This window comes from Haemaphysalis longicornis, unplaced genomic scaffold, assembly GCF_048455015.1.
Source record: "Haemaphysalis longicornis isolate Haplotype H1 unplaced genomic scaffold, Haemaphysalis longicornis Haplotype H1 scaffold_7, whole genome shotgun sequence".
Lineage (NCBI taxonomy): Eukaryota > Metazoa > Arthropoda > Arachnida > Ixodida > Ixodidae > Haemaphysalis > Haemaphysalis longicornis.
Window position 1 is genome coordinate 99,544,677 of NW_027526422.1, and position 20,346 is coordinate 99,565,022.

The 20,346-nt window shown below is 47.9% G+C and overlaps 1 protein-coding gene across 1 annotated transcript; it reads right to left on the bottom strand.

Annotated features, from left to right (window-relative positions):
* Nucleotides 1-3,103: 3,103 nt before the first annotated feature.
* LOC144146438 (CCR4-NOT transcription complex subunit 7-like) lies at nt 3,104-3,505 on the bottom strand. Its single transcript, XM_077678392.1, has one exon. It carries the CDS (start codon nt 3,503-3,505, stop codon nt 3,104-3,106), a length of 402 nt encoding a protein of 133 aa, XP_077534518.1.
* Between the last annotated feature and the right edge of the window lie 16,841 nt (nt 3,506-20,346).

Sequence of the window (20,346 nt, forward strand, 5' to 3'; positions counted from 1 at the left end):
GTCAGCCCGGATATCCGCCTGACATCATTTGCACTCTCGCACCAGCAGGGGCGCTGCCCAAATCCTATAAATGCTAGGAACCCCATTTCCGGGGGTCGGATTTTACTTCTTGCAGGCGCTTCGCGCCATCGGCTATGCCGAGCGTTCTTCTAAGATCCACCACTTGGGTCCATTCTCGTTTGTAGGTACCCTGTACCTTCGGCTATGCCGAGAGTTGTAACGAGTTACCCCATTTTATGTAAATATTGTAAATTTCTCTTGTAAATAGTACTGCCCATAAACTCCAAGTTATATCGTACCCAAGCCTGCGTCTAATGGCTACCGGCATCCAGCAACCACCGAACCCATCGACTCCTCGACGGCCGCCTCCGGCGGCTTAACAGATCGTCGGCCGCACCGGCGAACATCTCGTCTGGTCCTCATCGGCCGCACCGGCGAACATCGCGTCTGGTCCTCACCGGCTGACGGCGGTACCAGCGGATCCACCTTTGGGGGAGGAGTGCGAAGGAAAACTTTACTACCCCCATCGGCCACGACCTGACTCAACAAGCCGGAATCACGGCTAATTGCTCCACTCTTCGTGTTCCCTGCACACCCCAAACAAACAACCGCTTGACTGCCCGCCCTGTATACGATGTGTATGGCAACTCATAGCCCTGACACGCTCCTGCTGCTCATAGATTTCAACTGTCCGCACTCGAACAGGGGCTACATTCCCATATGTCCCCTTTAGCGAGTAAATTGGACCATTTTACCACCCTCTATCATTCAACCTTATTAACGACACCACGGAACCCACGAAAGAGAGTTTCTATTAAAAGGCGGTCATAAATCCCGACCATACCAGGATTCTGCCGGTTCAGGAGGTGACAGCTGACAGAAAATAACAAACCACCCTTATTCCCAAGATATGTGCAGAGATTCTGCCCCGAGGTTACTGAGGTCGAACACCAGAGTTATTTTTGCAGTTCACAAGAAAGAATGAGTGCTCCAAACAATCAACTAGACGGCGCTGGGTGTGTACAGGAAGTGTGCCTGGCTTGTACCAATCTGGGAAGGGACTGTTGCGAGCCGGGTGTATGGAGCGCATTAATCTGCCGTGCGGGGATGTATTCGTATGGAGCTTCAGTAGATGGCCATGTCCTCACAAGTCATCTTCAGGTTTCAAGGCGAAAAGGTTCTTCGTTCCAAGTGCTAATGGGCCATGATGCCAGAGCATCTTCTGGAGGTGAATTCGCGTTTTGTCTCACGACGGATGACAGTTTTTTTTAATTACGGTACAAACAAAATTACGTGGATGCCTTCACGGTGCATCGGCAGGGCTAAGCGCAATCGGGCGAGAAAGAAAGGGAAAAAAATTACAATCTCTTCCTAAAGAAAGCTGAGAGAAGCGCGAAAGCGAAGAGTGAGTCCAACCTTTGCTGATAGTTTGTCCAATAGGTCGTCAAACCTTCATACGCCCAAATCGCGAACGGAGAACGAACCCATGCGATAATTTCTCACGCACCAAGTAAACGCATCTACGAGCGATATAAAAGTATATTTATACGCGGTTTATGAGATAGAGGTGTGCTGTTGTAGTACTCCTTCTTCGTAACGACTGCATGTATTGTATTGTCCAGTGCTGTTACTTTCTTGCGATTTTCAAGTAACCGTTTTGACGCGATAGAAGCCCGGCTTCACGCGCGCGCCGTGTGTACAGAGATCCTATTAAAGTTTTTCGGTCGGCCTACCGGTCTATAGGAAAATGCATTAGTTTTTTGACAGGACGCAAATCCGTCCCACTAAGAACGCTTCCACATTAATAACCTTACTGCAAGCCGAGGAGGTCCACACAGCCGACAAAGACCAGACGGAAAAAGTTCGTTTTAGTTTTTCTCTCGTTCATTAAAACATCACTGCACATGATGTCGCGTCATTTCATCCTTACTTTTTGGTACACAGATATCACCGCGCATGGGCAGGTCGCTATCCATAAAGCAAGTCGTGACCGAGAGAAATCCTCCGTGTCCCCGCGTGGGGAAAATAAGGGATGATATTGTAGCGAGGCACACACTCAAGAAGATGATCTTGGCGGTAAAAGGTCTAACAGATTTAGTAAAAAAGCGAACTTGAGCCCGACAAAAAACTAACGCCCTAGCGCCGCTGCCACCGAGTTCTATGTCGCTCGCCGCGTGTCTCTCTTCTTCTTCTTCACCACGTGGCGTGGTTGGCCATGCCGTAACAATATTCTAGGCAAGAAAAAGGGGAAAAGGGAATTAAATACAGATTACAGTACTAATACTACAAAAAGAACCCAAATGATGCGGAAAATACTGGCCAATTAATAGCCCCCAAAGGCGACGCAAAAATAGAACAGCAAAATTTAATAAGCAGCAGTTTGAGGACTGTGCTCAGCATATATTTTCGAAGAAGCAGCTGCAGGGACCAGCACTTCCCGAGCACACGTGCTATGCCACACAATTTTGACGGGGATGTCCAGAACAGAAGCAGCTGATATTACCACGTACAGGCATTACTAAACAGGGACTCAGAGTCCCCCAGATTCTCTGGTAAACATAAGTTCACACGGTCGCGCTAAGACTCGGTGGGGTCCTGTGGAATGTCCAAGCTGCTCAACTGTGCAGTGCTGGATACTCTGCCGTATACAATGGAATTAACCTTCATCCACCACGGATGTGTGCCCGTAGTAGGTACTGGTCGTCCATTATGGTAGAAAAATGCACTTGCCATGCACGCAAGAAGACTGCACCGGAAAGCATGTGATGTGTTTCCGTTTCCTTGGTGTTGTCTACAGAATTTGTCGACATCCGGGGTACTCGCCACACCTTGGAGGTGTCCCCAGAGACCGGTGTAGTACTTAATGATGCACATTAAGTCATAGATGGCTGTAAAATACCTCCAAGGCCACTCGAAGAATTCAGTCTCATTCTGCGGCAAATGCTTTTCCGACAGCACCTTGAGCAGATAGCATAAGTCGTACGCTCCGTGGAAGACAAGGCACTTGACACTCTCCGAAAGGACGATGCCGGGTGTTGTGCACCGCACAGCAAACTTGTTCGGGTGATTTTCATCTCGTTCACGCTTGTCAAATTTGATTGAATTATAAATCGGATCGAATAGGATCGCAGACGTCGTCTTCGACGTTGTACTTGAAGTGAAACTGCCACGCGCAGTCGTCTGGTGCTGGCTGGGGGTTCTCGTCGAAGAAACTGAATACGAGCTGAACCAGCTTCACCCAGATTCTGTTCTCCCGCATCAACGAGTAGTGGTAAGCGCAGGGTTTGGGGAGCTGAGGGTCCGTGGGCCTCACCAGAAGACCAGGGAACTCCGTGTCCTGACCGACCTGGTTGCACCCCTGGACGAGGTGCATGATTGCGTAGAATTCCTCGTCCAGGTTGGAGGCCCAGACTTCTCTAATGGTGCAGAGATCGGCGGGATCTCTCGGCCCGTTGTTCACGCCGTTGCCGTTGGGGCTGGGGCGTCCGGTGCTGGGAAGCAGCATGGCAAAAGGTCGGGAGGCGACCTCCGGCTGTTCTGGGTATGCAGTGCCGTCTGCGCGTGCGAAGGGCAACGTCGTCCTCTTCACCGGCCTAGCTTTTCTATGAAAAATAATCCAGTTTCGTATACCATACGTGCAAACGCGAATACATCAACGTACCCAAAATTCGAAATGCAAACAGCACATGCGTAATGGAGGTGTTTCTGTTCCCTATCCTCACTCCTCATAAGCACGGCGTACTCAATCCGGCGAAAAGAAACAAAAAGTAAAGACCGAAAGCTCAGCGGTGATACACCTTCCAGCGCCAGCTATTGTACGGCTCTACGATTATGGTCATTCTGCGATGGCAGCATTTCTTACGGTGCGTTTGAAAGTGGCCGCTTTAAAACTGGCGAGAAATAGCGAGTGTCGGCATCTGCCGTGAGTGCACATGTGGGATTTGTCCCGATGGTTTCACAGGTAGCTTTGCCGTTTTTGGTCACTCCCCCGCATGGATATGTGGAATATGAGCGGGCTGCTGTCGACGAATAGACACCTTGCCCCAACTTCCTTCCTTATGCATATACATGTCTATAATGTGTAAAACGTCTAAAACACGAATACAACAATGAATATGACTATGCGCAGCGGCCAGTGGACTGCAGCTTTCATCAGAACAACGCACAGTAACCTAACAGTGTAGAGCGCGTGCCTCGCAGCGGCCACCGTGTACCTGGCGCTGCTGTTGTCGAGCGCTCCCGCACATGTACTAATGCTTGGCATGAGGTACTCGACGATATCGATGCGTATGACGTTGACTACTACTATCACAGTGCAAAGCAGCGACGGTGCGTGTAAATAAACAATTTGAAACTTGTACAAATGCTAGTGCAATCTTTGGGATCTTGAATATTTCACCCCTAACGGGGGTGGGCGATGTGTCGGAGGAGGCCGTTCTCTCGGAACTTCACGGTAGGCGAATTACACTTTCCACTCGCACGAAGCTATTCCTAGTAATTCTACCGTTCCGCGCACGCTAAGCAATTGCGATTTTTCAGCAAAACACTCGCCGCTAACACCCGAGGGATCCCGGAGCATCATTGGCGTTCGCGGCGCTTAACGTTGGCTTGAGACAATGTCGAGCGTCGCAACTGAAGTCGTGCACTAGCGCGCGGCCTTCCCGCGTGTCCAGCCTTGCAGTGGCGCTCCAGCGCCCATTGGACCCCGTTCCAGCGAGGATTCTTGCTATCCTGCGCGCCCGCGTGGGAGCCCTGCCCCCAGCGTGTTATTTTGCGCTTTCCAGCAACCTTCCCGCGTTGCTCCCGGCGTGATCGGCGTTTTCCGGCGTTGTTTTCCATTCCCTCCGGCGTGTTCCAGCGTTTTTTTCAACGCCGGAAAACGCGGGGTTTTCCGATAGGGTCCTTCAGCGCTCACATATAAAGAAATCCTGCAGCTTCGAGTCAAGCCTTGCGCGACTTAGCGCAAGCTTCACCAGAATCCACCCAGTGCCGCGAAGAAAACGACGACCACTTCGATGCAGATGACGACAATTGCAGTTCCATCAACCAATTTTTTTTTCTAATCATTTATTCAAATTCCTGTTGTTACATGCAAGAGTATTGAATTCTTTTTTTGTTTTTTATGTTCTCACATTGTTATCATCCCTTTACCCACTATTATCCCACTTCTATTTTTGTGAGTTTTAATTTGCAAGTTGCTTCAACAATGAGATTATACTGAGACTTTGCCAATCACCTAGAGTTGGTACGCGACATTCTTGTATATATATGGGTCCAACCAACCAGCCAACCTACTAGCACCGCGACTATGCAAATAAACAATGACACTGAAACAACTATGTGCCCGGCAATGCTCCCATGCAACAGCTTCGCCATTCACGTCTTGCGCGCCCGTGCAAGCTCCCCTGAATCTTTTATGGTTGACCACCAGCTGTGGACCTTCTTAGTCCCGGCAGCTGTTCGTCGGGGCGGCCTGTCTTGCCTTGTCTACAAACGAGGCGTTGGTGGTGATCCGGGTTTGAGCTGCTCAGCCGGCTTTCCCAGTACTCAACTGGGGTGATGTGACTTGGGAAAGCGTTGGTGTGTGTCGGCACTCCCACACCGAATTTTCGCAAAATTTACAGTTGTATGCGTACGGAGAGTTACGTGTATGGAGCGTGGTAATGTACCACGAAGGAATGTGTTTATCTGGAGCTCCAGGAGACATCTCAGGATGTGTAAACGAGAAGGTTTTGCTTGTAGGCGGCCAGGATGTCGGGGGATGTCGGGCCAGAATGTCAGGATGGGCGTGAATGTCGGAGTATCCGGGGATGGTTTTGCATAGTGTGGTCATGGCAGTATAGTCTGCTATCCCGGAAAGAAACACCCGGTGGCGTGTTTCAAAACGCTTCGCTGCTCAGGGAGTCCCCGCGTGACGTGTGGTGTCACTACGCGCGATGCAGAACGTTAATTAAACGGGGTCACGTAGGCTGCGCCCCCAACAAAGATCGACCATTAATTGGTACCGAATCACCCATATTAACAAAAACAACGCGCAGAATTGATTTTAGAAAACGTTTTTGGAATCAAAAATTACGAGAATGATTAAACCCCCTGAGGCCCGAACCCAGATATTGCGCTCCTGTACCCAGAACTCTGCCATATGTCTATACAGAGGCCGAGTGGCGGGCTCTTTTTAGCAAGTGATTAATAGAGTGACATCACGCCACGGGACATCACACGTCACCTGGGGAGCGGTGAGCGGCAAAGCGTTTGGAAACACGCGGCGAAAGCGCAGGGTGCGGTATGAGGCATCGTTCCTTTCAAGAGATAACTGGGCCGGTATCCACGATGTCTACCTCGAGTAAAAGAGGGTGTGTAGAGGAGATAACAAATGATTTAACAATTACCTGAATGGACGGCGGGTCGATTTCCGGCCGCGGCGGTTACTTTTCAGATAAAGGCGAAAAACGAAAACGTCCCTGTGTTGGCGATTTCGGCGCACGTTAAAGATCCCCAGGTGGTCAAAATTAATCCAGAGACCTCCACTACGGCGCGCCTCATCGCCTGTGTAGCGTCAGCGCTTTAAACCTCAGGATCATGATCAATCAACTTCAAGCATATCTGATCTCTGAGGCAATGAGTTGATCTGTTTCTCTGGCCTGCGACCACTCGTGGCCAAAAAAAAGAAGAAAAATGAAAACCGAAACTAATTAGTCTAACAGGAATTTAAGGTATAAATAGAGCCCGAAAGTAGCGAAATTGCCGGGTAAAAACTTGATTTTCAAATTCATTTGCGAACACAGGAGCTTTGCGCGAAAAGGCTTGTGACGTGATTGCAGTGTAACAATTCCGTAACCCTGCTTTATTATAAGAAGTGATAAACGTCACCATGCATACATACCTATAAACCTTTTTTAATACACGTTAGCTTTTCTGCAAAAGCTGCAGTGTCCAAGCGCAGCCACCGTAATGAGATCTCTCTTGTTTCGAATGCAGGACACTTGTTCCCTGCCTGCCACTCTAGCGAGGAAGGGCACTGACGCCCGTCACAAGAACAAGACGCGTTAGAACAGGTAACCCGACGCATCCATGAAACGATAAAAAGCACAAAGTTGGCAATTGCGCGTCTCTGGATGGCACACGGAAAGGTAGCCAGCCCAATACCCCTGTTTTAAACACTCCCCACCACTATAGCGAACGCACGATTTCAGAAACGCAGTGTCTAGAGTTACGTCCGACGGAACCCAAAATCGAAAACTAGAGTTACGTCCGACGGAACTTTAAGCCCGTTTCTAGAGTTACGTCCAACGGAACTTTAAGCTGGTTTCTAGAGTTACGTCTGACAGAACCCCAAATTGAAAAATAAAGTTACGTCCGATAGAACTTTAGGCCAATGTTTTGAGTTACGTCCGGCATAACATAAAGCACAAAAAATTTACAGATCTTGAAGACTCTTTAACCAATTTACATGGTTCAAGAGTAATTAATAGGGTTGGGTGTCAGTTAATATTTCAACTCGATTAATTGGCATCGATTAATTCGATTATACATGGATTATTTTGTTGTGTGGTTTTTTTAGAAAAAAATGACCAAAAATAATTATGTAGTAGTACATATCAGATCAATATGCTCATACACTTGTTCAGACACATTCCTTATGAGGTAAGTACGTCATCATCACGGCGCATGATGCGGACGCGACGCTTATCAGCTCGTTCGTCACTCACATTTTTTTCTCACGCCGCGCTTTGTCTTCGGCACGAACAGAGGCAAGGGGCATCTGAACAGGCGAAAAGCATCTAATAGCCGGATTTCCGGATTACAATGTTCTCAGTTTCTTTTACTTGTATTTCCTTATATATTATCTGCGGATGAATCGTGACCGCCGCACGCAAATGGCGGCAGTTCTCGGCCACACTCGGCAAGCATGATGCCAACTCCCATTTGGGCGGGCGAGAAAGTTCAATGAAAACTACTCCCCTTGCATCTGTTCGTGCAGAAGAAAAAGCACGGCGTGCGCGTGACGTGTACAGCTCTGAGTGCCATGAGCGCGTGGGCGTGGCTTTGCGGCGCTCAGCTCCCGCACGGAGCCCGCTGTGCGCATCTGGAGAGCTGAGGTTCTGAGCGCTGTGGCTCTGCACGCAATTACAATTTCAAAAATCTAATTATCGATATCGGATGGACTCATGATCCTTTACAATTTCCCTATTACAACCAAGCACCTAACTAGAATAAATAGAAAGTTAATTAATAACTTCTAGTTAAGTATGCCATGGCACTTGAAACCGTTTTATAGCTCCCGCCACGGTTCCTGTTCACTTGGCGCAATTAAAACAATTTTAGCTCCGAAATGCCCATTTTTAAAAATTACTTCGTCTTCCCGGAAACACCCAGTATATATATCCGCCGCTGAAAATCGTTCGTCTGAGTCCACGGGGACGACCTGCTGTATCCTAGCGATATACAGTTTCGATGTAAAAAACAAACGCACGGGGAATAAGATGAATACTTGACGTGTTGAACCCTCGATTTGCTACAATAAAGGCAAGAAAAAAATGCTGGTCATACACGACATGTTAAAGCGAAGCTTTTTATGGACACGCGAAAGGAACATCCGGCGCTGCCGTGTACGCAGAAAACTCTGCCGGCGCAACCGCATGCCATACGCTAAAAAAGAAATACAGGCTGGAGAGGAGTTAGAAGTAAGGGGAGAAAGATTGGCTGAGTTTGTAGATGACGTAGCTATACTATCGCTTCTACCGACCCTAAGTGGGAACGGCGCATCGGACGGAGCGGAAACGAGTCTTTCTGGAAGCAGAGCGCGAGCGCAGCGCGCTATCTACGTGAAGCGCAGCTCAAGCGACAACGGCGGGTAGGCTGTAATAAATAAAAAAAATGAATTATTTAATTGAAAAATCCATCAACCCAGCTGGGATTCGAACCCACAGCACTGCATCGTACATCGTACGTCGTGTATCGTACAAGTGACAGATTACACCTATGGAGCGGGGAGGTTCCCGTTTGAACCCATTCCCATTTCACCCTTCCCGCTTGTTCCGTCCCGTTTCAACCCGGCGCAAAACGACCTTCCCGTTTCGCCCTTTCCCACTTGGCCCGTTCCCGTTTGAACCCGTTCCCATTTTAACCTTCCCGTTTGTTCCTTCCCATTTCAACCCGGGCGAAAGAACCTTCCCGTTTCACATTTTCCCGTTTAGCCCCTTCCCGGAATAACGTACCCAGTTTATGAAACGTTATAAAAACATTTTCATATTGTTTTTCATTTATTTCCGTTTGTTCACAGCCGCTGCGATAGCGTGCTCAGTACATCCAGAGTCGTCAATTGACTGCTTTTCAAACGTGGGCTTCACTTTTTGAATCTAGAGACGACGACATTTGGTTACAATTCGTCATACCAATTAACAAATCTTTTAAATTAACAAAGCCTAACAAACAAAGTAACAATTAACAAATTAATAAACAAATCTTTTAAATTAACAAACAAGTCTTTTAAACTAACAAACCAAAAAATGATAAAATAAAAAAGCCAAGAAAAGCGCCGCGGAAGCACAAATAAAAAATCGCAAAAACACCCTCACTTTGAAAGAAATCGTATTTGGCGGACTAACACATGTAATCGTTATAATAGCGCAAGTGTACATCAATGTCGAAAAGAAACAGATGAAAACTATAAAAGATAAAAAGATGTATAAAAATAAAGTAACCCTATGTATCTGGATACATATGCCACATCTGGCTATAAAAAATCGCAGTCATGAGAAGCGGCGAAAAATATAAACTTAGCTTTGCGTTTTATTGATTCTGTTTATTCCCGTCACTCCGGCGTACTCAGTTTGCATAGTAGGGCAAACCTTCAAAAACTTAAGCAGCGCAGGGTCGTCTCTAGCCTAAATTTTCTTTACTAGAGAAACTTAAAATTGTCGTGGGAATACTACCTCTAAGGGCCTTTCAGACGTTCAGCGAGAAGACATCATAGTAAGACTATTAGGCAGCCAACCAGCTGAACGGGAAGGTCGTTTCGGGAACTGGCGCACACGGGACGGGTCAAGCGGGAAGGGCGTTTCGGGAATGGGTTCAAACGGGAAGGGGTCAAACGGGAATGGGTTCTTTCGGGCTACACCCATTGATTGTGGCTTGCTTAGGATTTCTGCCTCAGTCTTAAGGCGAGCTGCAACCAGTTTTGTGAAGCCCATATCGCCACTTTGGATGCAGATAAGCCCGGACTGAGCACTTCTGCAGTACAGCCTCAGAATTGCTTCACCTCGTATACGTTCATATGCCTTTGTAGATATATGGGGCTGAGAACAACACAGCGACAAGTTGTTTCCTCGGACCATGTCGGCCTTACTTTCTTAAAATTCCTTACTTGTTCAAGCAAGAATAATGCGGAAGACACGTTTTCAGCGGCCTTTTGCCGTATGTACGAAAGGTCCGCACTGAAGGAATCCTCTCTCAGCTGTTGCAGCGGTTTAGTCGCACAATTTGACTCATGAGGTCGCTTTCCTTCCTCTTCCACTTAACTTTTTCTGTAGTCAACAAGGTTGACGCCGATCTGCTGTCAATATAAACACCTCCATCATGCTTGTCTTCAAGGATCACCGCTCCAGGCTGTCCCGAATATCCATCTGGTAGCGTGCCCACGGGGGCGTCGTCAGGCAGAGTTTCTGTTGTGGCAGCACACGGAAGCGGGATAGAGCGAGATGTAACAGCTGACGAAGCGTCAGCGCACCCTGCGTCCCCAAAACGAGCCCTTTTATTCGAGCGCTCTTGATGTTCCGGCGAGCTCCAGTCCGGTGCTCTGGCTGCAGAAAATTGCATGCAGATGACAACGAACGCGAAAAAACGATGAGAATCAGAGCTCTTCGCCTTTCCCATTTCCCCTGTTCCCATTTGAACCCGTTCCCATTTGAACCTTCTCGTTTGTTCCCTGCCGCTTCAACCCGGTACAAAACGCCCTTCCCGTTTCGTATTTTCCCATTTAGCCCCTTCCCGGAATAACGCACCCAGTTTCGACTCAGGTGATTCGAACCGAGGCGTGCGATTTTTAAAATTAAAGTTGCGTCCGACTGTATTTTAACCTCATGTTTTGAGTTACGTTCGACGTAACCGAAAGTCAGAAACTTGCGCCCGCCGTAACCTGAAAATTAAATTGAAGTTACGTCAAACGTATTTCACCGTAAAAAAACGTTACGGCTGGCGGAGCCAAAGTATGAAGACGCCCTATGAACCTGCAACCTTTTTGCAATGGTCCGTTTTACGATACGCGGCGCCAATTAAAAAACAACACGTACGTTGCTGCGTTACGTCCGACCCGGTACAGCACACCTTCCGTCTGCTTCTGCGTTGGTCGAGCGCGGTCTGGAACGTGTTACTCGCATGCGTACGCCGCGGCAGCAGTGATGGTGCCAGTCCGTACGGTTGCATAAACGAATGCACTTATATGCAACGCACACAAAAAAAGAAAAAGCGAGAATTAACAAAATAGAACCTTTCCGCGGTCGCAGTGCCAGTCTGTAGCGCCCGCAGCTCTTCTCAAGAATGAAGTTGGGGTTTTAACAAATGCAACTATTAATTTATTAGGGGTAGTACAGGTATACTGTTTTATTTGCAGGAAAAAGATATCGCGAAATATTATTACCAAATCTTAACTAACTACAGAAAAAACTTATTTTATGAAAGCGAGAAAGGGCCAAGCCATGGTGGTACGATCCATTTTAATGTGTACGTCGCTAACGGTCGCTTTATATGCAAATGTCTTAAATGCAAATGCAAAAGACAGCTACGCCGCAGTGCCAGCCGCAGGATGGCACGAAGGCGGCAGCTGTCTTTCAACCATACCCACAGTAAGACAGCTACGCCGCAGTGCCAGCCGCAGGATGGCACGAAGGCGGCAGCTGTCTTTCAACCATACCCACAGTAAGACAGCTACGCCGCAGTGCCAGCCGCAGGATGGCACGAAGGCGGCAGCTGTCTTTCAACCATACCCACAGTAAGACAGCTACGCCGCAGTGCCAGTTGTAGTTGTAGTTGTAGTTGTAGTTGCAGTTGTAGTTGTACCAGGAACGCAACCGTCCCCCGTCGGTCAACAGCTGCGTTGGCGACGAGGTCCTTCCGCAGCATCCCCAGGGCACGGCTCAGCAGCTCGACGACATGAATGTGAGGAGCACCATTCACTGTTCTTCGCTCTCCCGGTTGCAATCAAGACGTCTGGCGGAGCAGCAGCCGCATGTGGTGGCGCTCACACTTACCCAGCCCAGAGAACGAAGTGAGGACGGGTCCTACCACTTTTCAGACATCACGACGCCCACATCCTTGAACAAAGATAACGTGAGCCTTGGAATGGAGCCCTGCAAGAACTCCAAGGTGCCGGTGAAAGACCACATTCCGCTTACCACGATGGGTAACATGAACTACCCCAGGAAGAGAATCTTGTGCCGACCAGAAGGCAAAAAGACGACCGATACCAACATCTTGGGAAACTCATCCACAAACGTTTATGAAGAATCCATTGAGGATCAGGACATCGTTTCAGCTAAAAATGATGAGGCCAAAGCCAGCGGCGAGGTAGCATCAAACGCCCGAACGAAAGATGAAAAGCACGAAGAACATAAGGATACACCTGCTACAGACAAGGATGCTTTTGCGACAATTACCGATACCGACAACAAAAATCTTGAAGGCAAGCACGTGGACAAAAGACGGACTTACGCATAAATGAAAACGAGAACCAAATGACCATGAGAGGGAGGAATACCTTCAAACAAACGGACAGCATTGACAGCAGAACACGCCGCTTAGAAACGCCGGAGAGGATCTTTCTGGAATATGAAGTGAAGAATTCCTCATCAATGGAAACAAGCTTTGCTCTAGCACTGGCCAGAAAGAAAGAGAACCGAACCACGAGGCATAAACAACGGGAAGAGACATGTAACGGACTCTTTAGCCTTTCGTGGGTCTGTCGAGACAGAGCCAGGGGCCCACGCAAACAGCTCGGTGGTGCACCTCTTTGCAGTGTGGCCGAGTGTAGAGACGTAAAACATCAAGCAAAAAGCTGAGACCTAGGTCACCGGCCAATCCACTACCAAACCGAGGAGGACAGCCGCCGAGTGGAAGTGAAGGAAGAAGCGGGGAATCCGTCCTGGGGAGAACAAACATGGCGTCTTGAGAATCGGACGTGGTGTTATATATATATATATATATATATATATATTATATATTATATATATTATATATATATATATATATATATATATATATATATATATATACATATACACATACATATACATATACATATACATATACACATATATATAGTAGGATTCTACATTTCACACACTAGTTATTTCCCACCCCGCAGCCATCCGCGCTCAGCAAACATGCCTTGCGAGCGCCGGCTGCGTACGGGTCCGTTGTTTGCGGAGGCAGACGAAGGCAGGAGGCCTAGATGGCAAAACACCATATGGCAGCATTTATTGCAAAGTGCAAATCAAATATACTGCATACAGACTACTCGTAGGCCATAACGGTAACACTGGGAGCGTGGCATTAAACAACGCTAGAGATCGAGATGGTTTGAATCACCTGGCATACCGGAGGAGCGGAGCGCTGCGCGTGCGAGCGCGGTTGCAGTCTCCCAGCTCGCCCGGACACGTCCCATTGTGGCGCGTTTCCCAGGTCCGGACTGGCCGCCGAAACGTCCGCGCGCCACCGCATCCCCAAGACAAGAGAGCGTCCTCTCGTCATGCGACAACCCACCAGACCTCGCCATTTGGTGGCGGTAGTGCCGAGGAAGAACTGGTTCTCAGGTAAGGCAGAGGGGAAAAGGGTCAACGCCTCCACCCTGGCGACAACGAAGACTCCGGTCGCTGGCGCCCTCTCGTATGGTTCCCGTCGCGCGAGTGAGGCGCATTGTGCAACGCCAGCCGCGATGGGAAGCTAGCCAGAAAGGGGTTCGCGTGAAAGTCGCGATCCCCACATCCCTCCCTCCTAAATTTCTTGCGTACGCCGGCGAGAGCTGACTACAGGACTAGAGGCGACGGAAAGTTCGTTCGTCGATTAAATCGTTAGTCACTGCATAGCGTTCCCTACGCCGGCTTCCGCTTGCCCAATGCCACCGCTGGCAATGTTCCAGCAGGCGCGGTCATCACCCGCTGATGTCTGCAGGCAGGTAGATCCATGAAGAATCGCACCAGCAAGCCCAAGCAAGCGTTGCTAAGGTGGCGGTGCATCCGTGATGGCCCGTGGCCGCAAAGTAGAGACTGCCGACTCCCTCGGCCAGGCTGCACCACTCCGCTTCAGCAGGCTCGCCAGCTGCAGACGACCCGTCGTCCGGCGCAGTAGTCAGCAGCATAAACACGCTCCATCATGTGGTCCAAGCCTGGGTGGCTCAGCTGCCCAAAGAAACTCCCCGCACCTTCAGTGTAGGGCAGAAAAATAGCTCTCCGAACGCACCGCCTTTGTGGCGCGATGCTAATGACAACTGCCAGGTTGTCAGCATTGTCATCGCTCTGTTAATGTCAACAAAGCCTAATAAATTGTCCAAACCCTAAAATGTATACGGCGGGAAAAAACAGGACTGCGTAGCCCCGTAGGAAAAGGGCGCGTGCGCAGGTCGCTATTCATAAAGCCGGTCGTGCTCCGGCACACCGCGCACTCCGGCGCCGCTAGAGCCATCTTATTGGCCGGCGAGTCCTATGCCGTGCATGCAATGCTTTTACTTTTTTTTATTAATGCGTGCTCGATTCGAAGACGTTTGTTGTGCACTTTCGGCGTTGAGAGGCCGCGATATGGATTTACGCGAACTATAGTGCGAGAGCAGTCTGGAAAAACTAACCTGACCTGGGCAATGGTCGTGCTCGCGCGAGAAACGCGCAGCGCCCCGCTTCGTATGTTGCACCTGGGCGTCAATATTTGTGTAAAGCACAAAGCTACATAACAAGCTGCCAGCCGGCGCCCGCGCGACTGCACAAAGGCAATCGTAGGTAAAAACTGTCGGCAGCTTATTTTAAGCAACGCACGTACATACCGCGGTTTGCTTGTGCATGTTTACGCCATTTGTTTAGATACTCTTATTTATCATCGCTAGGTAGCTACTCCAGGATACTGATTATTTAAACCAAACAAGCCGCGGATCTCGTTAGGGGCGAACGGATCTGATAGTACGGTGAAGCTAGAATGTCTAGTTCATATCGTAGCATCGCCCTCGCTACCCCGCCGACCTAACGCTTGTCATATTCGACCCGCAGCCGTAGGACACCACGGGACGCTGCCGCTTCCCAATTTAGATCAATGGTCATAATATAGTTTTACACCTACAATTTCATTACCCAACAGCGCTTGCGCAAGATTATTCAGCTTACATTTGAAGTGACCCCAGTTTGCGAACTGTAGTGAAGCAATATTCAGTCAACTGGGGCGGGTGGATCGCCATATCCCCCCTTAACAACAAGTACCCATCTTCCAGCCTCTCCCTCACACAAACCCCTACCAACTCCACAATTCCGTAAATATTTTAAAATGACTGCAAGCCAAGCAGCCTCATCAAGAAATGAGCATTACTAAGCCCTAGGAATACCCATGCACGCTCCAAACGAAAAATATGACGAGTTGGTTGCGCGCAACACTTTCGAAGAACAAATCAAGGTGCAAGCCGTGCAACACACTGCGCACCTGGAGCACCTCACCAAGATAACCGCGAGCAGACACCTATTAGACAGCCTCCGCATTTTACATGAGAAGACCGCCTTCGACAAGATCTCCACCCCTGCGGAGAGAGCTGCGAGTCCAGGAACTCGAGGAAATCTGCACGTTGTTTGTATTGACACAGCCACGTGGAGCTATGGTTTCAGCCGCCACCGACTGCTCGAGCAAAGTTCTTGACCCCTGCTCCACCCAAACCAAACACCCGAAGGAGGACGAAGAACTGGCCTTTGCCCTAGCCCGTTCTCGTTCTGCACGTTCTAGTCCATATTTTCATGTTCGCATTTCATTTGATGCCGACAGTACATCCCAGCATGTAGTGCAACTAGAAATGATCACTTCTTTCGCACTGTGAAGCTGAATGTGTAAACCATGCGATATGGGAAGCAGATCTTGCATTTCAGTATTTGTTTAATTAGCATTATTTTTAATTGGTTAGCAATAGTAGTTCAAACCTAGAAGTTAGAATTGGTGTAAACTTGTGTGTGATTGCAAAACAAAAAACTGCTTCCCATGTTTCATTCTCCACAACTTCTGGTGTCTATTCATGTCTTGCTGGCAATCTTGTTGAATAGTTTTTTTTCTACTGTTCTCATAAACAACCAAGGAATTTTTTTAAAATTAACACAGAAACTAGTTGCCTCACATCAAAACTAATTAGATATTTGAAATCAGCTAAAAATACTGAACAAGCCTATGAAGTTTCATCAGAATTGGTTGGAAAGCAAAAAAAAAAAAAAAAAAGATGTTTCTGGAACCAGTGTTTCCATGGAAAGCCTACAAAACGGCCCTTCACCTGCCCACCTTTACACCCTCACAAAAACTCTTGGGCACCCACAACACAAACTCACTCAAGTTCACCTTCAACTTGCCACCTAGCATAATCAGAAGTTCCAAGCAGGAAAATTGACCCAGAATGCAATACTGCACCGGCTAAGGAAATGGTTACACACTTGGTGAAGGGGCGTGTTGGCTATTGAAATGACCTTTACATGAAGTTTTATTCACCACGCATAAAATTAAAGGTAGAAACTAGTAGACACACTATGCAGAAACTAGCAGACACCCGAGACAAACTATGTCACTGCGATCGCTAATCAGCTATAGTGTCAGCTCTCAGATTTTTTAAAATTAAAATTCGGGATTGGATGGGAATAATACACACGCCTAAAATGCGATCTCAGTACGCATCCCCGTCGCCAGAGTGTTTTATGGTTCCAGGTGAAGGTGGGCCTTGTGAATGCGTTGTGGCTTTCTACTTAGAAAGCCGACTCGGTAGCCGACCTGCAAACCTAGCAGCTACTGTAACTGCTGAAACGTTTATGTACGTATTGAAAACCTTTCAACACAAGTATTTGTACAATGTTAAATTGTATATGTATTTCTAAACATTTTAAAAATTCGCAGATCTAAAAATTTCGATTTAAAAAGCTCTAGGGCGTTATCAGCAAAACCGTTTCTCGTCAAGGTGCTTTAAGTGATGCCCTTTCATTTGGGATAGAAAATATATACTCGACAATAATCGGTTGTCTGTCCCTTTAAGACGCCTCACTTTAATGCACCATGAGTTGCACTTGTAAGAAGGCGCGTGCTAAATATAATGGGGAAACGTATTGTGGCGCGGAAACTATCAAGGCCGCGCCATAATTGAGGACGCATGCACCTATTGCATCTGTAAGTCAGGTATGAATGAGCACAGCAAAAGTTACGTAAACTACGCAGCGATTCGTGCTGGCACGCATACGAACAAATCAGGAGCAAGTATAATCAAACGGCCCATATTCAAAGCTTTCATAGCTTGAGACTTGTCATATGGAACTACTCTATTCAGAAGTTGCTTGTAATCGGTCGGCCTGAATTTGTAGTTGGGATAACATACTCTGCACGCGAAACAATACTATCACAGCCGTGATATACTATTATAGTTACAAAAACATCACTGTAGAAAGGACCAATTAATAAATGTAGGTACCACCGCCAGGGAGGCCAGGAGCCGTTGCGCATTACTGGCTCTATGGAGTGGAATCATGGGCATGGAGTGGAATACAACACATACTGCAGGCATTTTTACAGCAAAGCTGTATACCTCTACCCCCCCCCCCAACGGTTTCATCGACGTAAGCAAAAACGATCCCTGTGGGCAAAAAATGCCCGCCAATCCACCCTATGAAGGTGGTTTGAAAACGAAGCTGTAAACGACACCCACAGTGATTACCCATGCAACGTCACTTGAATTCACACACGTGGCTCTACAAAAGATGAAACCAGAGACAAGTGAAATGCACTTAACCATACCCTTTCTTGCATGTTCTTTGTTAAGGTTAAATGAATGCAGGATTTATGAACGGTGGTTGGTTGAGTTGTATCGGTGTAGCACATGAGTGGACACTTTTTTTGCAAAATGAAGGAAACTCAAACCCGGTGTTAGACGATCTCACTTCTGTTTCCGTCACTTCCGACAGAGGCGACGGGATCGGTGGCAGAGACGAAAGAGAAGTGCGATGCCACGCGTTGCGAGATTCCTTTTATATTTATATAACCGCATCCTAGCGCATGCACAAGGAGCGCACACGGCCGCCACACGTGCCGTGAGCGGAGCGCACAGCGGCGTGAAAGGTAGCGTGACGCTATCACATGGCGTTCAGCGAGAACGCAGGGGGTAAACCCGCAGATGTGCTCGGTGAGTGCACCGTCTGTCTCCCGCGTGGGCTCTCTCCGTGTGATACCTAGCCCTTCGGTGAGCAACATTAGGTTGGGTTTTGTTACCGACGTCTCCATCATGACTGCAGATAACAAAAGTTCCGCTCTTAGATGTACTGCTTATATCTAGAAAAGTCAAAAATCCTCGACTACCAAGCAAATTGCGTTAGTGCTCACATGAAGTCAAACAAGCCGATATCAGTGGGCATGGAAGTGCAGCAACGATGCGCATCTACAGCGGCCCTTTCGCTTTTGTTGTGCAGATTTTGACCTTCCTTGCCTCGTGGAAAATTCTTCCGCTCCCGGCTAAGACACTGCAGCCAACTGCGCAACTCGGCGGCAAAGGCTTCCAGGCGTTGCATTCTGCAGTAAACACTCCGGACTGCCAAGCGCAGCAACCGTTTTTGTGGAACGACTCTGCGCACCGCCGTCATCCAAAATGACCGACGCATCACCGCAGCTCTACTTAAACAGCTGGGACCCGAGGATAGCCTTCAGTGGGCATGGAAGTGCAGCAACAATGCGAGTCTACAGCAACCCTTTCGCTTTTCTTGTGCAGGTGGGTTCTGCTCCTTCCCTTTATAGCAAAAGATCAAACAATGTTTGCTTGCTGCTGCTTCCATGCCCTTGTGTAATGATTGCTGTGACAAGCGAATGTGTTCATGTTGTAAAACTGCTGATCATGTCTGGCGATATTCAATCAAACCCCGGCCTCCCAAAGGATGTTCCTGACAAACACTACAACGAGCTGCTTTCCCTTATTAAGTCATTGCATAACAAGATAGATGTAAAGCACGATGAACTGATGGAGTCTATTAATGAAGTGAAAGAGGCGCAATCATCCCTTGAGCAACAGATTACGGATCTCGATAATAGGCTTTCGGAAGTTGAAAAACATGTCAGCTGCCCCGAAGGGCTGCCCACGCAAAATTATCAACCACAAGTAATGGCGCTGAACCAATGGCTAGATGACTTTGAAGATCGTTCACGAAGGGAGAATTTAATATTTCATTGCCTTGCAGACAGCTCTTCCGAGACGTGGGCACAACCACAAGAAAAGGTTTGTGCAATTCTGAATTCCGTATTGAACTTAAACTTGACTACTAGCGACGACCGAATATCTCGCGCCCACAGGTTAGGCAAGTTCATTCCTGGTAAATGTCGGCCAATTATTGTAAAGTTCTCCTCATCCAAATGAAGAAACAGCATCTTGAATTCCAAAAAAAAGCTGAAAGAGTCTGACGTGGTCGTGAACGAAGATTTTTGCAGGGCAACGAGGAGCATGAGAAAAAAGTTGTACGAGTACGGAAAGGATAGCGGCCAGCAGTTTACCATTCGCTATAACAAGCTTTACCTGAACAAAAAGTGCTATGTCTACTCTCCTGCTACCGATAGCATATGCGAACTGGAAACGAACAAGCCAAGGCAGATCGATGATACGTCCGGGGGTTCAGATACCGTGTCATCCTAACATCTGACCCGCGCCCAAAAAATAACGACAAGAACCTGTCAGTCTTATTTTCAAATGTGCGCAGCGTCACTAACAAGCGCGATGCCTTGTTTTCCCTTTTTGATGACTGCGCTGCAGACATAGTAGGCAAACTCGGAATTGTTTTGTTGCGATAAAAATTACTTTGTATACCGAGCTGATCGTTGTAATCAACCTGGTGGCGGTGTATTGATCGCTGCAGCCGATTGTCTCACTTCCAGTATGGTGATAACAAATTCAGTCTTAGAAATTATCTGTGTTTAGATACACTTAAATAATCAAAACGCCCTGTTTTGCGCCTGTTATCGTCCGCCCAATGCTACATCTGACTTTTGTGACAAAATACATGACGTTCTTAACAACCTGGTCTTGAAATTTCCACATGCGCCGTTGTTCTTGCTCGGGGACTTTAACTTCCCCAAAATAAACTGGTCAGTGCCCTGCTCTGCTTACAG

Bases quoted from the DNA above. Each gene is read 5' to 3' on its own strand.
- LOC144146438 (XM_077678392.1), bottom strand. From the start codon at position 3,505: ATGCTGCTTCCCAGCACCGGACGCCCCAGCCCCAACGGCAACGGCGTG.